The sequence below is a fragment of the Mesoplodon bidens genome, assembly GCF_964165515.1.
Source record: "Mesoplodon bidens genome assembly, chromosome: 16".
Lineage (NCBI taxonomy): Eukaryota > Metazoa > Chordata > Mammalia > Artiodactyla > Ziphiidae > Mesoplodon > Mesoplodon bidens.
Window position 1 is genome coordinate 77126318 of NC_138173.1, and position 20531 is coordinate 77146848.

Consider the following 20531-nt stretch of genomic DNA (forward strand, 5'->3'; position numbering starts at 1 on the left):
GAGAGCAGGCTCCGCAGAACGTGTTGGGGCACCCCTCCTCCTGTCCCACTCCTCCTCCACTCTCACTGCCCCCAACCCCGGGCACAAGCTGGGTGGGGGCGGGCGGCAGGGAAACCCTGCCTCTGACACGAAACCAGGACAGTCCTGACTGCCCGCTGCCGACGGAGCAGGCGGGGCCCAAAGCGGGCATCTGGGACCCTGAGCCCAGGGGGCGTCCCAGTGAGACCAGGGGAACGTTCTCCTTGCTTGAAACGGGCGCATTCTGCTGTAACAGAACCAGTCCAGAGCTCTGTCGTGGGGCAGCCAGAGGCACAGGGCTGGACGGAGCCAGGCGCGGTGTGCAGCTCCCCAGGCTCCACATCAGAGGCAGGTGGGCACCCCCAGGACCATGCAAGCCAGATTAAGGTCAAGGTCGGCCACGGCGTGTGCCCAGGGCCTGCACACAGCAGTCACAGCTTGGGAAGGGGGGGCCACCGGGAGGAAGGGTTGCAGCCCCCACCCTGACATCCTCCTGGCCCCTGCAGGTCCAGCAGCAGGGCCCAGGTCCCACCTTCCACGTCAGCCTCCGCTGCCCTCTGAGCAGACATCCCGGGCTCCTTCCCAGCCGCTCGGGAAAGGCCCTCACAATGCGGCCCACACTGACCTCGCTGGCCCCAGCCCCAGAGGAGCCTTCTCTGGGTTCCTTGGTGGCCCGTCCACCCTGGGTGAGCTTCAGTGCTTCCCAGCAGTCGCCACCCTGTGCAAGTATTCGCTTCATCCTCTGCTTGCTTCCTGACCCTCTGCCTACTGGGAGGCGAGTGCTGTGGGCAGAGAACTCGCCCGCACAGGACGGCTGCCCGCAGGGATCCGCAGGGGAGCCCCGCTGCCCAGCAATGGGCACCCTACTAGCTCTGTCACAGGGTTGCGGTCTGGGCTGAGCTGGGAGGGGTCTCTGCACACCACCAGGCTGGGGCCTCGCCAGAGACAGAGCGGGACCCCGGGCTGTGGCCATGGTGGAGGCGACTGGAAGGGAACACTGCTTCCTGAGAAGGGTTCTCCCCGGGTCCCTCTAACTGCCACACCCTTTGGGGCAGGGCAGGAGGCTGTGGGGGCCCCAGTTCTGCTGGCCTGCGCAGGACACTCCCCGCTCTGACTGAAGGCTGTGTCCCCCCCTTCAGTTCCTGTGTTGAAGCCCTAAACCCAGTGTGATGCTGTTTGGAGGTGGGGCCTTTGGGAGGAGATGAGGGTGAGATGAGGTCATCAGGGTGGGGCCCCGTGATGGGATTAGTGTCCTCATTAGGACCCCCGAGCCTTCTGCTCTCCCTTCACACGTGAGGACACAGCGAGCAGGTGGCTGTCTGCAACCTGGAGGAGACATGGGCCCGGCCAGCACCCTGACCTCAGACATGCAGCCTCCGGACTGTGAGGAACACATGTCTGTGGTGTAAGCCGCCCCGTGTGAGGCGTTTCGTTACGGCAGCCCGAGCTGCCCAACACCCCGATAACCGGAGGTGAGAAGGAGGCTGAGCAGGGCCAAGGCTGGCCTCCTGCTCTCCGGGGAGCCGGCAAGGGTAGGCATGAAGGGAGGACGTGGAGCTGAGGCCACCCCACAGGGACACTGCCCATCCTCGCCCCGAGTTCCTCTTTAATAATGACTCGTCACTTTGGAGAAGCAGTTTAGAGCCTTCAAAATCGCAGCCCAAACCTCGCCAAACTGCCCAGAGATTACTTAAGATTTACCGCACAGACACAAAAATAAAATAGAATAAGGCAGCCCAGCGAGCGGCAGGCCCTGTGTCAGCACCATTTGTAGTCGGGATGGAGCAGCCGCCAGACTCATCTGCTTAAAGCACAGGGGCTTCTGTTTATTCTGCACTTTCATGTCAAATGAATTTGGAAAGAAAAAAAGTGACAGGCAGTTTAGGGATAAAGTCACATTTCAGCTTCAGTTCCGATTAATGAACGTGCTGGAAGCCGGCGGGGGCACAGGCAAACCCACAGGTCTTAGAACAAGACAATGAAATCCTCGCTCAGTGCGCGCCTCAGCCCCGGGGTGTGCTCGTGGGCCCCCCTGCTGCCCAGGTCCCGGGGGCCAGCTCTGGGCAGCGGCGCTGTGCAGCCCTCGAGCCCCAGCCACGCCTCCTGGGGCCCTGGACCTGGCCTGCCCGGGCCAGCTGCCACTCCCCCTGCACGCAGGGGGCCCCAAAGCCGGGCATCTGCGGGCCGGGGCAGCGGTACAGATGTGGCGCCGAGGATTCCGCCCCACTCAGGCCACAGTCCTTCCCAGGAGGGGCAGCCACCCCCACCCTGTGTCCCTCCTGCTCCGGCCTCCACACGCTCCCCTGGCCAGGGCAGCGGCTGCCTCATCCAGCCCATGGCTCTCGATGGGATGGGCAGTGCCCACGGCGTCCAGGAGCTGCTGCCTGGCAGCTTCCCACCTTCCGTCTGCCCCAACGTGGACGAGGACTGACCGGCCGACACAACTGACGGGCTAACTGCCCTACTTCCAGCTGGCTCTCCTCTCGGATGTTTCTGGAGTCAGGGCCTCACCACAGAAGCACCAGAACCTCCTCCACCTCCAGACCAGACAGCTGGTGGGGGGAACGGGACCCCAGGACTCCTGCTGTGAATGTGGGCTACCACGTGGCCCCTCAGCTCCCCACACATTAGGCCAAAACCGACATGGGCCTCAGAGTAGGTTTCTGTCTAAACCGGGAAACAAAGTGCAAAGCTGCCTTGCGAGGCAGACGTGCAGCCTGGCGCCCAGGACAGCACTGTCGTGGTGGCCACGCTGCCACAGTGGCTCAAGTCATGGTGCGGAACACGGGCTTCCAGGGAGGGGAACGGGCCGAGGACCCTGCAACCCTCTGCTTCTTCCCAGACACCAGGAGCCAGGCCTGGGGATGCCCACCTCCCGAGCCCCCCCCAGAGCAGGGAGCGGGCAGGGCGCTGTGCCGCCCCTGACCCAGGGCCAGCAGGGTGGGGAGGAGAGGAGAACGCTGCAGCGTTCAAAGGCAACGTGCCTCTCCTGAGGCCGCCGGCTCCGCCCCAAGAGTGTGGAAGCCGAGGGGCCCCAACACGAGTGAGGGCTGTGCTGAGTGGAGGAGGGGCCCGTCTCCAGCCTGGGCAGCACCCTGTCCCATCCTCCTCGGAGAGGGCTCGCAGCAGCCCTGCCGCCTCTGAAGTCTCTCTAAAGCTAGGCCCCTCGTGGTGCGGGACTGAGCGTGGCGTCCCCACCGCTACAAGGGGCGTGGCATTCGTCGCACAGGGAGGGCAGGGATTTGCCAAGGCCATGGCCGTTAGGTGCGGGTCTGGGCTGAGCCCAGGGTCACACGCTGTGTGCCGCCCACCGGGGGCTCCCTGGGCTCCCCCAGGCTGGCAGCCCCCGCCCACGCACACACAGCTTCCTCTCTGCAGAGACTCACAGTGAGGGGTCTGCAGGGGGGTGGGGTCCACGGCCACCTCATGCTAACACTGGCACTCAGCTGCTGGGCCACCCGCCTCACCTCCCACCTGTGCCCACCAGCCCCCAACTTTGCCCACTGAGATTTCCAGGACTGCTGGGGCCTGCCTGCCAGCCCCTCGGAGGTGTCCTCTCTCCATGGGGGACACAGATCGGGAGGCCCAAGCAGAGCCCTTGGTTCCTGGGCTCAGCCCCGCTGCCTGGTGGGACCGCCCTGCTTTCTCATCACTGCAGCAGCCCGTAGCCCACGCTGGCCTCCGTCCAGCCACCAGCCCAACCCCCCACTTCTGCCAGGGAGAGCTGAGGAAACTGCAGCTGCACAGGACAGAGGTCAAGGCCAAGGCCAAAGCCAGTTGGCCCCAGACCCTCTCTGGGACCTGCTGACCACACACAGGGAGCCCCAGCTCTGGTGGAGCTGAAGAAGTGGGGTGGGAGGGCATCAGACTGGCCTCCAGCCCTGGAGACAAGCCCTGCCCGCTGCCTCGACAAGCTGAGCCTGGCGTGTACACCGACGGCGGGCTGGGCAGCTGGCGGGTGGCAACTGCTGAGAAGGCAGCCTCGCCCGGGCACAGGTGGCCTCGTGCATGGGAAGCCCGGGCCACTGGCGGCCCAACCCACGCTTCCCAGGGCGGCCCGGCCGCTCGGCCCTGCTGCCCCGCAGACCACGTCCAGAGGCCAGGCCCTCAGGGTCCAGGGCTCTGGGTTCAGGGAGCCTCCCAGGTGCGTGGCGATGGGTCAGGCAGGCCCGCAGAGAGGCAGGCGGGCGGAGGGAGGCCTCAATGAGCACAGCCCACACGTGCCCTCAGTGCACACGTGGCCATCCTGGGGTGGGCTCGGCCGCACCTCCACGCCCAAGGAGGGCACTGGGGCCTGGCGCAGCTGGGAACCTGCCTCAGAGCGCCCAGCCACCAAGCACAGGCCAGGGCTGCGGGGCCTGAGCCGTCTGGCACTCGGCACGGCCCTTGGCGGGGCTACACACAGCCATCTAGGGGCGCGCCCTCCCCACAGGCCCGGTACCACCTTCGCTGGGAGCCTGAGGCAAGCAGTGGCCGGGCGGGGCTGGCAGGAGGGTTGGGCCTGTCCTCGTGGCCCGTCCTATCCACCTGACCCGAGTGCGGACCTCACACGCCTGTCCGTGAGGCAGCTCCCACCTGCCTCCAGAACTAAGGGGAAGGCACACTCTCCGCCCTGCTGCTCACCGGGCTGTTTTCGGCCTGATGGGCTTGACACTCGGCTGGAAGTATGAGGCGGCGGCTGCCTCGGGGGTGCACCCAGCCACCACCCTCCTCAGGAGCCCTCAACCCCTAGGCCTGGCACCTGTTTCTGCTCAGTGACCACATCAGGGCCTGGCACACTCAACACTGGGCCAGCTGGATCCACACCTGGGCTTCCGTGGCACTCAGAGCCCAGGAAGGAGAGGCCCGCTGGGGCCTCCCTGACGAAGGTCATCCCCGGCCCCCAGCCAGGCCCCCTGGGAGAGGCGGGGCCAGGCCAGGGCTGCCAATGCGGGCGGGAAGGCCGACTGCAGGAGGGGGAGAGAGGAGCAAGAATCAATAAATCTGAACCTCATTCACGAAGATGTGGGGCTCTTATTAAGTAAATTAATTTAAGTTAATTTAGCTCGATCATGACTCCCGATCACAGTGATTTAGTGAGGGGGAAATTGCATTAGGAAAGGCCATGCTCACCAGATAGGAGAACGGAAGAAAATTAGACCCACTTAGCACTGTGAATTAATATGGAAATAGCAGGTGTAAATTTAACCTTATCGAGAGAGTGAAAATTATCTTCATAAATTTGTAGAAATAGCCCCCAAGATGCTTATAAATCTATTTAAAACAAAAATACTACAAAAAGTGCAGTAAAATTAATTTAAAATATACTTCCAGCTACTGCCTCCAGAAAAGTCGGCAGCAGGGCCAAGTTTCGTGCGGCCTGGTGGGAAGGGAGGAGGGCAGTGGCCACCACTGACCGCCTGGGCAGGCTGACCTCCTGGCACACCTACCATGGGCCAGTAGGCCAGTACCTCCTCCCCCATGTCCAGAGAGTGGGGGGCCCGTGGGGGGCTGGCAGGATGGCCCCTGCCCAGGACTATAGCTGCTTTGCCCCGTGGCCCAGCCCTTTGGGGCACAATGGCCCCCTGGCCCCAAAGCCCGAGGCCATGTGCTCTGGAGTGCCCAGCGCAGCCAGCTGGAAGCCCACACTGGGCCGAGGGACTCCCACATCGCTCCCCAGAAGGACAGAGGACAGGGGGAGGGGACCTGCCACTGCCCGATTCCAACCCACCCAGGCTGTCACCCCTTCCCCTGCCTCACTGAAGGAAGGAGCCGCACCCCAACCTCTGCAGCCCTCCTGCTTCTGGGCCCAGGGGACCCAGAAAAGAAACGGGAGCCGACCGCACCGCACATGCCCTCCGGCAGAAGCAGCCTGGAGCGAGGCCACAGCGCTCAGCGTGCAGGCCCGACTCTGGTGTGGGCGGCTGGAGAGGGACACAGCCTCAGCCCCCGCCCGTAACAATCAATACATCGATAGTGAGATGGCCCAGCCTCTCTCACCAGAAGTTTCTCCCTGAGGGACACCCAGGCGTGGTGTGGCTTCAATGGTCCGGCGGCGGCTGCTCCCAGACCACCACCCCACCCCCCGCCCCAAGCTGGCAGCTTGCTGCTAACGGACAGGGACGTGCGTGTCTGCATGAGTGCACAGCCCACACAGGCCGGCCATATGTCTCGTGCAGAAATTGCCAGACAGAAAAATTAGCCCATTCCCCAGCCAACAACTGTAGACCAAGCACTTCCGGGGGCGTGCTCGGTCCTCAGGCCCCGCCCTGCACTTTGGAGCCCACCAGCCGTAGGTCTCCTACCTGGACAGGGAGAGCCGCAGAGCCCGCCAGGGGGGCGGGGACCGGGGACCGGGGGCGGAGCTGAGAGGCAAGGACTGGGTCTTCTTGAAGATGCGGTAGCGAGTCTTGATCACTTTGCTGGGGGGAGGGGTCCGCTGGCCGTGCAGGCTGGAGGCTGCAGGGAAATCCAGACACAGGGGGTCAGTGGAGGTCAGTGGAGGTCAGTGGGGCCTCCCATCACCCCCTGATCCCACCCCCCCCCCACTCCCAGAGAGCTCAGCAGCCCAGGGCTGCCGGAGCCGGAGGCGGCCAGCGCGGCCTCCAGGAGAGCAAACGGGGCGGGTGCGGCAGAGGGTACGGCAGGCGGGTGCTCCCCGTGGGCAGCGAGGAGGGGCCCACGGGCGGGTACGGGAGGCTGCGGGTGCGAAGCGCTCACCTCCCTCTCTGGGAACCCTCACCGGTACCCATGCAGATTTATGTACTTAATCACTTCTGTTTTCAGAACATTGTGCAGGGTCAGGGTGATGTACACCACAGCTTTATTTCTTGCTGAATGTTTCATGCAGTTAACAGGGATCTGTTTTGCCCCAGTTCCCTTCCACGTGATAGCCAGCCATTTCCCCATAGCCATGAGGAACGCTCTAATTGCCCGACGTTCATAAGACACGGCCCTCACTGCCCAGATGATCAAAGCGAACGCAGCCCGGGAACACGGGCACTGCTGCCCCCTGAGACCGACCCAGCACCCCAGCCCCTCAGGCCAGGCTGCTTGGACCCAGGTTCCCAAAGGCGCCTCCTTGGGGCCCCACCTAACCTGCCTGCACGGAGCCCAGGGCTCTGCTTGGAAGGGGGGCCCCTACCAGCCACCCCCGCAGCAGGAGGCTTCTGGGCAGCACAGCCAGGCAGGGGGTGAGGGGGTGGGGGGCAGTGAGTGGGAAGGGGCAGGGACATGGAGGCCAGGAAAGCACGCGCGCTCTCGCCACCAGAGCACAAGGACAGGCCTGTGATCCCTGGGCAAGAGCTAGCTGACCCTCAGCTGAAGGCCGCCTGGGGTCCAGGGCGGCCCAGGAGAGGGAGCACGGCAGGGGCACGGTGGTGCCAGGCCCACAGGCACCCACACTCCCGGCTGCTGAGGGCCGGCCACCCTGCGCCCGGACGGCACAAACCGGTGCTCCACGACCCCGACCTGCTCCCCTAGGCCCCGAGGACATACCCTCCCAGCACCTGCAAACTCCACGAGAAGCGGCGACTGCTCCGTGAACAGTGACAGTAACACTGGGTAAAAATCACCTTCCAGAGCCCTAAACACAACAGACCACCAGCCCACAGCCAGGCCCTCCCCCAGTCAGCAGTCAGCACCTTGGCCCAGGTGCCTTCTCCCCAAGGCTCACCCAGCCTGATGGGCGGTGGGGTGCGGCGGGGCCTGCCCGGGAGCAGGCAGGAGAAGTCCGCCCCACGGGAGCTACCGCACCTGCACGGTCATCGGAACAGCACTGTGCCTCCTTGTCCAGATGCTGGAAGAGCCCCTCCCTCAGCTGTCCCCAAACCCATCCCTGGGGCACTGCAGCCTCTAACAGGGCTCCCATGCACCCACATGAGAAGGCCAGGACACAGCACAGGCTCAGAGCCCCCCTGAGAGCCCCCAAACCAGAGGAGCAGGATGTGCAGGCTCCATGCACCCAGCTGGGGTCGGGGTGGACATGGGGCTGCAAGGCCCAGGGAGTGCTGAGAGCGGAGGACACCTCTGCCCCCGGGACAGGAGGCAGGGGCCCACAGCGGCTGCCCACCGGGGGTCCACAGAAGTTCGTGCAAGGCCAGGCCAGCACTCCCCAAGTCTCCATCTCCGTCTCCGTCTCTCTCTCCTTCCAAGGGTGGCAGCTCAGGGGGCAGTCAGGGAGAAAGAGGGAAGCTCGGCAGAAGCACCGGGCATCACCCGGGATGCCTGATCCTGCTGAGTGACTAAAGTGAGGGACTCTTTGGCTCCAGGCAGCCCCCACACATTTGGGAGGTATGGGAGAGCCTAGCACACAGGGGGCATCAGTAAATAAATGTTTGTTGAATTGAATTTTCAAGGTCTTACAAGCAAGAAGGGACCAATGAAAATCAATAATAGCTTGTTCCAACTAAGCGCTCAGGAACACGGGAATTCCTCCAAGTTACTGCCAAGCCCCACGCTGACCCCATGGCCTCCAAATCCACTCCCTGCTCCCACAGCCTCTGCACCTGGACAGCCCACCTGCCTATCCCCTCCACCGCCGCCGCTAGGGCCACCCGCCCTCGGCCCCCTTCTGAGGGCGGGGGGGCTCCCACACCAGCCACCACCTGCCAGTCTGGGCTGCGACACGCACCCTAGAGCCCCAGGGCCCTGGCTCTACAGCTCGGGGGCACCAGTGTGCAGGGTGGGAAGGAGGGCTGTGCTGTGCTGGGGCAGGGCCCCTCCTCACCAACTCTGCTTTCATCCTGAGCACCGGGCGCCCCAGGCCTGGCCAGCTTCACTACCCCCTCGCCCAGATGCACAACATCGGCTTCTCCCATCCCCCTCCCTGTTGCACCAGATGCCACCTCCTCCAGGAAGCCCCCAGCCCCAAGTGCCCAAGGGACTGGACTCTGCATTCTGCAAAGTTCCTCTTGGGACAAACCCCCTCTGGGCCCGGCCCTCATTCCTGCCGTTAACGGGCATCAGTATTTATAACATTCCTTTGCAATGCAGCCCCACTGTGAAATTTAAATTTTCATTAACTTACTGAATTTTATTTATTAGTACCTGAAAACCACTTCTAAGAAAATACAAAGTAATAAAGTAGGCCCCCCTCTTAAAAGGCTAAGTGTCACCTCCCAGACTTCAGCACCCGTTAGACCCCAGCCCCCGCGATCCCGAGAGGCAGAGGGGAGGGCACACCAGCCCATGCCCCGCCCCCAGAGTGGGGCTGTGACCCTCACAGCCTGGTCCCGCAGACCCTCCTGGTCTTCCCCATGAGCACCTTGGCCATGGGGCTGGAAGCACTCATGACAACGGCCCTGAAGAGAACAGTCCAGGGCGCCCATGCTGAGGGCACAGATAGCTCAGCAGGGCGGACAGACGGGTGGTGGCGCCCCACCATCCTACGGCTGAGAGGAGTGAGAGGTCCTCAGATCACGCGTGGCACATGGGCCGCAACCTTGAACCCAGTGCAAAGGCAGAGCGGCAGGCATGGGCGCGCTCCCCGTGGGCAGGGCGCCCGGCCTCCCCCCGGCCCTGTGGTGCTGGAGGGTTGCCCCGGCAGCAGCCCCGGCAGGCAGCAGTCTCTCCCCTTCCTCCTGGCAGGCTGAGGGTTTGTGTAGATAATCATGTTACTTAGATAGGATGTTGGTTTAATTCCCTTCATTACAGACTCCCAGGGCTGTAATTTTTTTCTCCGCATGATGTATTCCCCGTGGCACGTTTCACTCAAATCAAACCCTCCGTGCCTTTATTGCCAACGACGCCCGGGTGCCGCGTTATCAGGCCCACACACACAGCCCTCTCCGCCCTGCCGTGCAGAGGTCACTTCTAATGACTAATCGATCTCATTAGCTTCCCTAATTAAAAACTTTACTACCGCAATGGAAGACAAACTACAAAAAAACTGCTGGCATCATATTTGAATGGGATGTGAGCCCACCCATCAGCAGGGCCCGGCTCCTGCGTGAGCGAGCTGGGGAGGGAGGCCACCGGCCAAGAGGCGGGGACTGGACCAACAGCAGCAGAGCCCAGGCAGTCTGGCACTCGGGCTGCGGAAGTGGGGAGAGCGCCGGCCTTCCCGGGGCCTGTGCAGCTCGCGTGGCCGGTCAGGTGGCGCTCGCTGTCTGCAGCAGCCCGGCCTCCAGCTGACCCCGGCCCCGGCCTCAACGAGCCACCACAGATGGCAGAGCCCATCAGACGCAGGTCACGGCTCGCTGTTTCACTGCGACTGGGGGCGCTGAGAGGGAGTTCAGGTTCTTATGGAACTTCAAAGGGAGAGAACTAGGAGGAAGGGGCGCTGCCGATCTCACCACTGCATAAGGAGTGAGGGAGGGAGGGAGCCAGAACTCCTCTGAGCAGAGACTGCCCAGGGCCGCCGGCAGGACAGAGGCGGCTGTGGGACAAGCCCCAGGAGCCCGGCTGCCAGCAGCCCCCGCGGCCGCCCAGCTGTCCGTCCAGACACACCGAGATCGATTACCCATCGCCAAGTATCTCCACCCCGCGCCCCAGGGTCCCGCTCCTCCCCTCTCCGGGCCTTAATCTCCACCAAGGCGATGGGCCAGCCTGTGTCTTCAGAAGCCTTGGTGTTCGGCCTTACGGCTAAGCGTGTGCCCCACGGTCAGCACAGCCACAGTGGGAGCTGAGGCTGTAGCCTCTGGCTCTCGGCCTCCCCTGGGGGTGGCTGCCCTGAGCCTGTCAATCTCCTCAATGCCGTCCAGGACATTTACAAAGGACAGGCGACCCCATGGGCCTCCCGAAGACCACTGCCCCACGTGGCTAGAGGGCAAGAATGACCACGTAACCCCGCGCCCCCCTCTGCCCTGCCTCCAACTACCGCCGCCAAGGCCCTGGCCTCCTGATGCTGCGCCAGCTTTCTCACCCCAGCCCTGCACTAGAGGCCTGTGGGCCTCTGAGCAGCGGCGCCTGGTTGCAGTCCCTCCCCCACACCTCCCGCAGTACCAGTCACCGCAGTTTGGGTCCCCTTGAGCACAGAGCCTGAGAGTTTGGGGTATAGACGGTGTATTTGGAAGGCAGCAATTTTGGAAGCAGGCGAGAGGGAGCAGGGAGACAGGAGAGCGACGTCAGTATAGAGTTGCCACTGCAAGTGTGCGGAGCACGACAGCTCCAGGACCGTGACCGCTGACAGGCTGCAGGAGGCGTCTGGGATTGTCCATCAGAGCGAGAGAGATGGGACACCTTGCTCCCAGACTCTGTGCCAGCACTGGGACAAGGACAGGCCGGGCCGAGGGGGACAGGTGGGTCTGGACAGCGGGCAGGAAATGAGCTCACAGAGCCTGAGCTGGGGAAGGGTCCCCAGAGAGCCAGTGGGAGGGACCGAGCCCAGACGGGCCCCTGGTACCCAGCTCAGAACACATCACACGGCCACTCCAGGGCTTCACCTTCCCACGCATCTGACAGGAAAGCCGGGCCTGCAGCTGGACTGTGGGTGCCCAGAGGCTCGTGGCCCTCTCGGCAGCAGCAGGCGGGCCTCACACAAGACAGGAAGCCATATGCAGGAGCCCGACGCGCACGACCCTGGCCAAGCGGGGGTCAGGCAGCCTCTCTCCCACAATGGCCGAGCCACCCTCTTGGGAAAGTGGCCACAGAAGAGCCAGCACGCATTTCTGAGAGGCCTCCCCAGCACCTGCAGGCTTGCTGCACGTCTGAGCTGTGTGCAGAGCCTTGGGCCTGGCGGGATGGCACTGACCACGACTGGAGCCAGAGCAAAGGCCACGCCAGCAGGATGCTGCACCTCCCGATGAGGGTGCGCCGCTCCTGAGTGGGGAGACCCTGCCAGACCACACGAGGAGGGGCGCTGCCCCTCTCTGGACACTGCCCGTTTACCAGGGCATTTCCAAAAGTCAGCCCCATCTGAGCTGTCCCCTCAGTGACACAGTCCTGGAAACAGCAAGGCCACAACAGCATTTGGGGGTGAAAAGCGCCCTGGGCCCGAGGAAGGGCGAGCAGACCCCAGGGGCCACAAGGAGAGGCTCCGCCCCCATCAGGAAGCAGCAAGAGGAAGGCTGAGGCAGGCGCTAAGGAGGCCACACAGCCAGAGCAACTGCCAGAGTGGTGGTCCCCAGCAGGTTTCCAGGAGGTAAGGGGTGGATGGGGACGGCAGCCCCCCCGCGGGCCCCTCACGTCTCGCTGAAGGGCCGGGCCAGATGCAGAGCCGGGCGAGACACCTGCTGGGAGGACCCTGCCGCTGCCTGCGAAGCAGCAGATGAAGCCGGTTCCACGGGGGACCGGGCCCTCATCCTGCCCAGACCTCCAGGCCCCTCCAGGGAGGACTGGCCCTGGCCAGCTCAGGTGGTACCTCCCTGTCAACAGAAGTGAGGACCCTCTGTCCCCCATCCCCTTCGCACAGAACCCACAATGCCCACCGCACAGCAGAGCTGACGGGGCACGTCAGCCCCCCGGTGAACACATCAGAAGACTAAGGCCTAGAGAAGGAAAATGACCTGCCCACCATGCCCAGCAGGATGGGGCCCAGGGCCAAGGGGCCTCTGCACAGGAGTCTCTCAGGAAGGACAGAGATGGACTCAACTCCCACTGACATCAGCCTAGAAGACATACAGCGCTCCATCCCATAAAGACAGCTAGAAACACGCCTGCAGACCTTCCCCTGCACTCCCAGACCTTCACCTGTGCCTGGAGATCTCCACCTGTGCTCCCAGACCTCTCCCTGCACCCCAGATCTCCCACTGCCCCTGCAGACCCCCTTGCACCCCCAGACCTCCCCCCGTGCCCCCAGACTTCCCCCTGCACGCCTAGACCTCTGTCTGTATTCTCACACGGGTGCACTGCTCACCTGGTGCCAGCCCTGGGCCCACTGCATTCAGTGCTCTGGCACCCAGCCAGCCCCAGCCAGCCCCAGCCCAGGCCCCGCAGGTGCAGGGAGCACGCAGGTGACAGGGCTTGGCCGTCCTGCTCCCACCCACGAGAACACAGCCGTAATATCATGACAAATCCCCAGCCCCGTGAACGGTTCTTCACGTGCTTGCAGAGGCCTGTCCATTTCTCCAAATGAGCAGGGACGGCAGCGGGCAGGAGGCGGCAAACGCCCCGCCCCAGCCCCGCCACGGCGGGAGCTGCCAGGACCGCGCTCTAACAAGCTTCAGACGTGGGATGACTGGGATCGCAATGTATGAATTTTTATGAGTCTAATAAATCTCTCCACTTTTCCTGTGCTTGATGGTTCCCGACACTTCGAACACTGGAAAAGCCCTGCTGCAATCAGGCAGCTCAGCCCTCATCTCCGGTGGCAGTCACAGAGGAGGTGACGGGACAGCCAGAGGCCCCTCCTAGGCACCCAGGACGCCCCAGCTCTGCACCCTGGGGCCACTGGAGGCCAGCACTCATGCAGGCCCCTCGAGAATGGCTCGGGCGGCCCGTGGGGAGGCCCTGCCAGACTCCGACACACAGGTGGCCGCAGCACCTCTGCGTTCCCGGCCCGAATCCACACGGGCGGCCCTGGGAGGATGAGTGGACGTGCTCGCAAACACACACACACACACACACACACACGGTGTGCACACGTCTGCAACGGTGAGGGGAGGGGACCCCAGGCCCTGGGAGGAGACCTCTGGCCCTCAAGGGAGAGGGAGTGGCCCCCAGCCCAGGGCCTCACCCTGCTGGGCTTCCTGCAGCACTGCTGTCTGAACTGGGGACCAGCCTCTGACACACATTTACCGATTACAGAGACTCAAAGCAGCCAAAAATAAAAAATAAAATAAATTTATTTAAAAAAAACCCCAACATTTACTGATTACTAAGTCACAGTGGCAGCCCGACAGGGCCATACGTCATGGAGCAGCGGTCGGCACCGCCGCAAGGGGAGCGTGGGCCGCTGGGTGATGACAAACCGCCGCTGTCAGCTGCCTGTCCCTGCGGCCGCCTTCTCTGCCGTCCCGCACCACCTGGTGTCTAATGACAACACTGTCAGCCTGAGACGCGCGGTGCTGGGGCTGTCGGGGCCCCATTAGAGGAGAGATGGAGACCCTGCTCTTCCCCAACTCGCTCAGGCGACACATGCCGCTCGCTCCTGTAATTACTGTGCGCGAGGCATCGATCGCGCGACGGCGCTGACCCGTCTGTGTGAAACGGGAGTACTCTGCTCCCTGACAGTCGCTGTACATGACGGGGGTGGGTCTTCCCTCCCCTCTCAACCAGCCCTCTAGAGGATGGAAGAGGGGAAAGCGAGCGCCTCCCAGCCCCCCCCCACCTGCAGGCCTTGGGCCCAGCGGGACGGGAGCCCCAGCCCACCCCAGGGAGGCGCGCCCCCCGAGGTGGAGGCAACAGTGCAGCGTGGGGCCGGGAGAGGCAGGCAGGGGGCAAACTCGCTGAGCGGGGCCCACGGGAGCAGGAGGCGGCCGCACCCCAAGGCCATGAGCCCCAAGCAAAGGCCGGGAAGGCAGGGTCCGTGCCAGGCAGACGGCGCGCCCTCCCGGGGCTGCCCACCCAGAGACAGGAGAAGGCCTGAGCGTGCTGGGAGCAGCGTCCGCGTGACGCAGGCTCATCCAGGTGCACGGCTGGGGCTCACCCCTCCCCAGCCGACCAAGCAGCCCCTGCCCACTTGGGGCCACGCCCTGCAGGCACCGGACTCTGAGGCCAGCTGCTCCCCCCAGTGCCCTATCTGACCTCAGCCAGAAGCAGCTACGACAGGACATCCTGGGACTGGGTACCCTACCCTGTCCACTTTCACTCAGACCCCGATGAGCAAAATCCACCTCTTACTCAGGACAAAAGGCAAACCCACTTCTGGCTCAGCAGCCCCGGCAGGGCTCCAGGACCCGCGGGCATGAGAGGTGCCAGTGTCCAGGACGTTAGAGACAGGAATCTGCCTTCAGCGGGGAGCAGGTCCTAAGGCTCAGCTCCAGCCTCCAGAGACGGAGCTCACAACCCGGGGGCCCACCCTGGTCCCCTCCTCCCCTTGGCCCTGGGTCATGGAGCAGGACTGTGCCTTCCTAGGCTCCAAGCCCAGCCCTGACCACAGTGACCCTTGGGGCCCCTTGGTCCTTCTGCGGCCTACTGGCCCCTCCTGCTCGCCTGCGGCCCTCTGATCGGGCGTCCCGGGCCCAGGCCCCCTCACTGGACCCACGCTGACAGTGCACAATGCTAGGTGATCAGCCATCTACCTGCAGCCTGACACCGAGCCAGGCCTGCCATCTCACAGCCTCTTTTGCTTTTGTGGCCTGAGGTCCACTTATTCCTTACGTGGAATCAAGTGACCAGGGACATGAAAAAGCTTAGAAAGAAAACAGTGAAAATGAAGTGTTTTAAAAGCAACTGCAGGCCATGGAGGAAGCCAGAGAGGGAACTGGACCCTCATGCTTGACAAAAGCCACCCCAGAGGCCAGAGGGCTGAGGAAAGGACGCCCAGGCAGCACCAACGCCAGTGTGTCCCTTGCACAGAGCTCGCTCAGTCAACAGACATTTGGCGAGCCCGCTGCATGCTGGCCCCTGGGCTCTGGGGAAGCGGCAGGGAGCACAGCAAGCGCCCCTTCTCAGGGCAGCGAGTCCCCTGAGCTCCTCCCGGGAAGGGCAGGTCCCTCCACAGCACACTGGAAGAGGCAGCGGCAGCGCTTGATGCATCAGCCCTGAACACGAAGAGCGTCCGCGCCGGCGTCTGGGCTGGGCAAGCCCTTCCTGCCCAGGGCTTCAGGGGCTCTGGGGGGCCAGCACCACCGGAAGCACCTAAACTTCTCTCGAGATGGCCCCCCTCCGTGCCGGTGCCCAGGGGCTCAGATGACCCCTTGGTCCTGCCCACCCGATGCCAAGGCTCCCTCTCCACCTGCTGCAGGCCTCCCCGCCTGGCAGGGCCCAGCAGTGGTGGCCCCGAACTCCCTGCGATCCAGGTGGGACGAAGAACAGAGCTGCTGGCTGCCTGCGGGGACCCCTATCCAGGTAAACACGGAGCCGGCCACAGTGCCCCCACCCCAGGCACGGTGCTCAGCTCAGCTCCCTGCACCTGCCAGGGGACAGGAAGTGAAGCTAGCCCAGCAGGAGAGGCCCCAGCGCAGGCCAAGACCTCACGTCGAGGCCTCTCTACCTACGCTGTGCCTGGGGCTGACATGCTCAGATGCATGGTGGGCCCGGGCCTGCTCGGACCTCCGGTCTCCCACCTCGAGCAGGGCCTGGCACAGAGCAAGCTTCTCTCCTCAGCCTTCCCAGACTCTGCGGCAGGCCCAGGCCACGGAGTTCAGCTTCTCCCACAACGCCAGGCCTGCCTTCCATCTCCTGCAGACACAGGGAGGTGCGCCCTCTCGCCCAGCCGCCCCACGCGCCTCCCCCGGCCCGTGGCAGTTCCGGGTCTGGCGGCTGCCCTGCTGCAGCCCAGCGTGCGGGGTGGGAGCAAGCCGCTCTGAAGGCACCCCTGCACTGAGCCATCCTTCACGTTATGAGACGTCTCCTGCCAAGCAGGCTCACGCCCCTCCCCACACCCAGCACGCGCTGCCTCACAGGACGCCACCTGCCCAGTCAGGCGGCCACTTGCTGCCAGCGGCCGTGCTGTTGCGCCCACTCTCAGCTGCCACCTACCCGCACAGCCGCTGGCACTGCCAGAGCCCATCAGGGATCGGCACAGCTTGGGATACACCATGAAAAGGAAACACAACAGCTCCGAATTAATTTAGAAAGCGCAGCGCCCCGAAGAATGACAACAAACGGCCGGCAAGCGCTGGGGGACAGGCAGGACGGGCCCTGCCCACCGGCCCACGGCTCTCGTGGGCGGAGCCAGCCGGGGGTGGAGTATCTCGGAAGTCTCCCCATCCACAGATGGGCAGGAAAGGCAGAAGCGGCAGCACGTCCCTTAGGTCCCTGACACACTCAAGAACTTTAACGAGATGGGAGGGGGCGAGTGTGCCAGGGACAAGACCCCTGGGCCGGCGCCACACCCTGCAGACGCCCCAAAGCATCCCAGGATGGGTCCCGGCACAGCTGCGGCAGGTGCAGACAGGCCCGCACGGGGCAGAGGCAGTCAGTGGCCCGTGCCCGGCCCGGAGAGAACACTGGCCCCGGAACCCACCCCGGCCTCTCCATGCACGGCACCTGAGGGTTCAGCCCCCGGGGGACACAGGAGGGCGTGGGGAGGGCAGCGGCTCGCTTCCACACTTGCAACCCCATGGCAGGGGAACTGCCACCTCCCTGAGCTAGACACCTTGTCCCAATGCTGCCCGGACCAGCCAGCAGTGGGAGCAGGAACAGTGCAGACCCCTGAGGACCCCTGGGCCAGAGATAACCAGAAGGGCCAGGGCTCCTCTTGCCAGGCCTGGGAGACACTTAGGCAAACCAACAAATAATCATTAGGCACGCCTAATGATCAGAAGCTGATAGGTTTGCAGTCGTTGCATGTGGCTATAGATTTTCTTTGCAAATTCCATCAATTCTATGCATTAGGGCCAAAGCTTGAAATTGAAAGGATACCTGTGATCGCTGAGAGCCCCGGGCCACACAGGTGATGCCTAGGTGGTGCCAGCAGGGCCCAGCTGGGCTGTGGTGCCTTCTCAGCCTGGGATCTGCCTGGGAAGGGCTCAGTCTTGGGGGAAGCACTGCTCACTTCCCATGGATACGAGAGGGAAGACAGGAAAGCAGGAGGGCTAGGAAGAGCAGAGGGCCCCACGGACACCGGCACCTTTCCAGGGTCATACGGCCTATCCAGAAGCCCCCGGCAGAGGGACACACGGCCCCGCCCTTTCCAGGACAGCTGAGCCCACCGCCCTCGTGGCCTCCCTCGGCAGAGCACGTAGCAGGGCCCCGGCAGGGTGGGAAGCAGAGGGTCTCAGCTCAGAGCCCGGGGGAGGCCCATCCTTGGTGCCCACCCTGACTGGGCTCCCTCTGTGTCAACATGCTCCCAGGAGGACACGGTGGCAGGGGGCGACCAAGGGGACACAGCCGAGGGGGCTCCAAGCAAGTGCACCCTCGCTGCCCGCCAGCTCTGGGGCAGCAAGCCCTTCCTGCCCACGACCCTTCCCACCACCCCAAGAGGAGAGACGCGGCCTCAGGTACAACAGAGCTGGGAGCCAAGTGTCACCAGGTCCTGCTTCTTCCCCAAAGCCAGCAGCTCCAGCCCCCGTGAGCTGCAGGAGCAGGGAGGGAGCTGCTGGGACGTCTGAGCCCCACCGGCCCAGCCTGCACGCCCTGCGGGGCAGAGAGACACCCACCCTCCCAGGCTAAGGCCTCTCGATGCTCAGGCGGGCCCAGAGAAGTGTGCCCCGAGGCGGTCAGCTCTTGTCCGGACCAGGCTGCCCCACACCAGGGCCCTCTGCCGGTGGCCGCCTCAGAATCCAACGCTCTCCCTGGATGTCACCGAAGGCCCTACTGACACAAGCACCGCCACCCCAGCTGTCACGCAGCCCCACTGCAACTCTTCGCCCGCCCCCGGGGAGGCAGCACGCCTGGCCCCTCACCAGGCCTCCACGGCCTGTGCCCAGGCCTGCACGGCCCCCACGGCAGGCTCTGCATGGGGAGGCGGGCAGGGCTGCCAGAGGCCCCTCCCAGGGCCTGGAGCGGGGGCGGGGCAAGGCCTACAGGAGCAAGGCCACCGTGCAGGAGGCCCACACGCAGAGACCTCTGCCTCTCAGAGGCCACGGGTCAGTGAGCCCCGCCTGTCCCCAGCACACAGGTCGCTGGGGGTTGCAGGGAGCCGCCCTTCCTCCCCCACCAAGCACACACTGGGGACAGGCGGGCAAGGGGGCTCCCACCGCCCCTCCCTCGCCCTTCTCCCGCACAGACCCTGTTCTGCAGGCCAGCCTGCCAGTGCAGTGCGCCCGCCCCAGCGCGGGGCCCTCCCTGGGCAGGAAGTGCCTGGGCACTCTCACTGCCCACACTGCCCTGACTCTGCAGGTCTGCTCCCCCAGGGGCCATGCACCCTGTCTGGGGGAACATGACATCATCCGGCCTTGAATTAGCTCCAGAACTCCATACACAACGTCCACCACTCAATACAAAATAACCAGACATACAAGCAAATCACACTTGACCCAAAACTAAGAAGGAAAAAAACAGGCAATGGAATGAACAGGGATCCAGATAACTGGGTGGTCAGACACGGACTTTAAAAACAATTAATATATTCACGGGCTTGAAGACAAGATTGCAGGACTTCCCTGGTGGTGCAGTGGTCAAGAATCCGCCTGCCAATGCCGGGGACACGGGTTTGAGCCCTGGTCCGGGAAGATCCCACATGCCGCGGAGCAACTAAGCCCGTGCGCCATGACTGCTGAGCCTGCGCTCTAGAGCTCGCAGGCCACAACTACTGAGCCCATGTGCCACAACTACTGAAGCCCACGCGCCTAGGGCCCGTGCTCCACTACAAGAGAAGCCACCACAACGAGAAGCCCACGCACCACAACGAAGAGTAGCCCCCCTGCTCGCCACAACTAGAGAAAGCCCATGCGCAGCAACAAAGACCCAACACAGCCAAAAATAATTTAATTTAAAAAAAAGACAAGATTGCAAATTTTGGCAGAGACCTAGTAACTATTTTTTAATAGAAATTTTAGAATTTAAAAGTCACTAAAACTAAGACCTCAACGGATGCGTTTTGTAGCAGATTATACGAAGCTGAAAAGACAATAACTAAACTAGAAAATAGGTCAGAAGAAACTACCCCGATTTAAGCATGGAGACAAGTCACAGAAGACACAGAGAAGAACGTAGGAAACATGTAAGATATGGTGAAAAGGTTCAGTACAAATGCAGCTGAAGTCTCAGAAGGAGAGGTGGGAATGGAACAGAAGCAATGCTTAAAGACAGAATGGCTGAGATTCCAAAATTGATGAAAACCATCAAGCCACAGATTCAAGAAATACCACAAACCCTAAGCAGGATAGAAAAAATGTACAGGAAGCACACCATAGCACACCTGCTGAAAACCAAAGACAGAGAAAGCCCCACAGCCACAGGGGGAAGAGCTACGCTACCCTCCTGGGAAGGACAGCTGACTTCACCAAAAGCCGTCAGCTGGCGATGGGAAGGGTCTCTCCCCAGCACCAAAAGCCCCACGGCTTCCCAGGCAAAAACACTCTCCAGAGAGTAAGGCAAGAACAAAGACTTTTCAGATAAACATCTATTGAGAGCAATGGTCCCCAGCACACCTGCAATATTACAGGATATTAAGAGGTGTTTCTCAAACAGAAGGCAAGGAAGGGATGAAGAGAAATGGGAGAATAAATACATAGTCTAGGGCAATGCTGACTGTACACAATTTTTTCTAGGGTCTAAAATATATGGAGAATTAAAATCATGGCAGTTCCCCACATTTGATGGAAGAGAGGAAAACAGGGTTTAAGTACTCCAAGCTTCTTACATTATCTGGGGAGGGAGCAGACAGTTATTTCTAAGAACCAATAACAGTGAATCAAGAACGCACAATATAACCTCTGGGGAAACCACCAAAAGAAGAATAAAAGAATGTATAATAAGCTAATTGAGGAGAAACTGGAATTAAAAAATATACATCCAAAAGAAGAAAAAAAAAAGGAGAGAAAAAAAACAGGTGCTACAAAGAAAAAGCACATAGTAAGACAGTAGATTTAAACCCAAATACC

General features: G+C 62.6%; 1 protein-coding gene across 2 annotated transcripts in view; it reads right to left on the minus strand.

Moving 5' to 3' along the window:
- ZC3H3 (zinc finger CCCH-type containing 3) overlaps positions 1 to 20531 on the minus strand; it is a 79169-nt gene that overhangs the window by 45085 nt on the left and 13553 nt on the right. For both annotated transcript variants that reach the window (XM_081258849.1, XM_081258850.1), the window contains exon 4: positions 6303 to 6456. In XM_081258849.1, coding sequence (XP_081114975.1) covers positions 6303 to 6456 — 154 coding nt within the window. The remainder of the gene's footprint in view (positions 1 to 6302; positions 6457 to 20531) is intronic.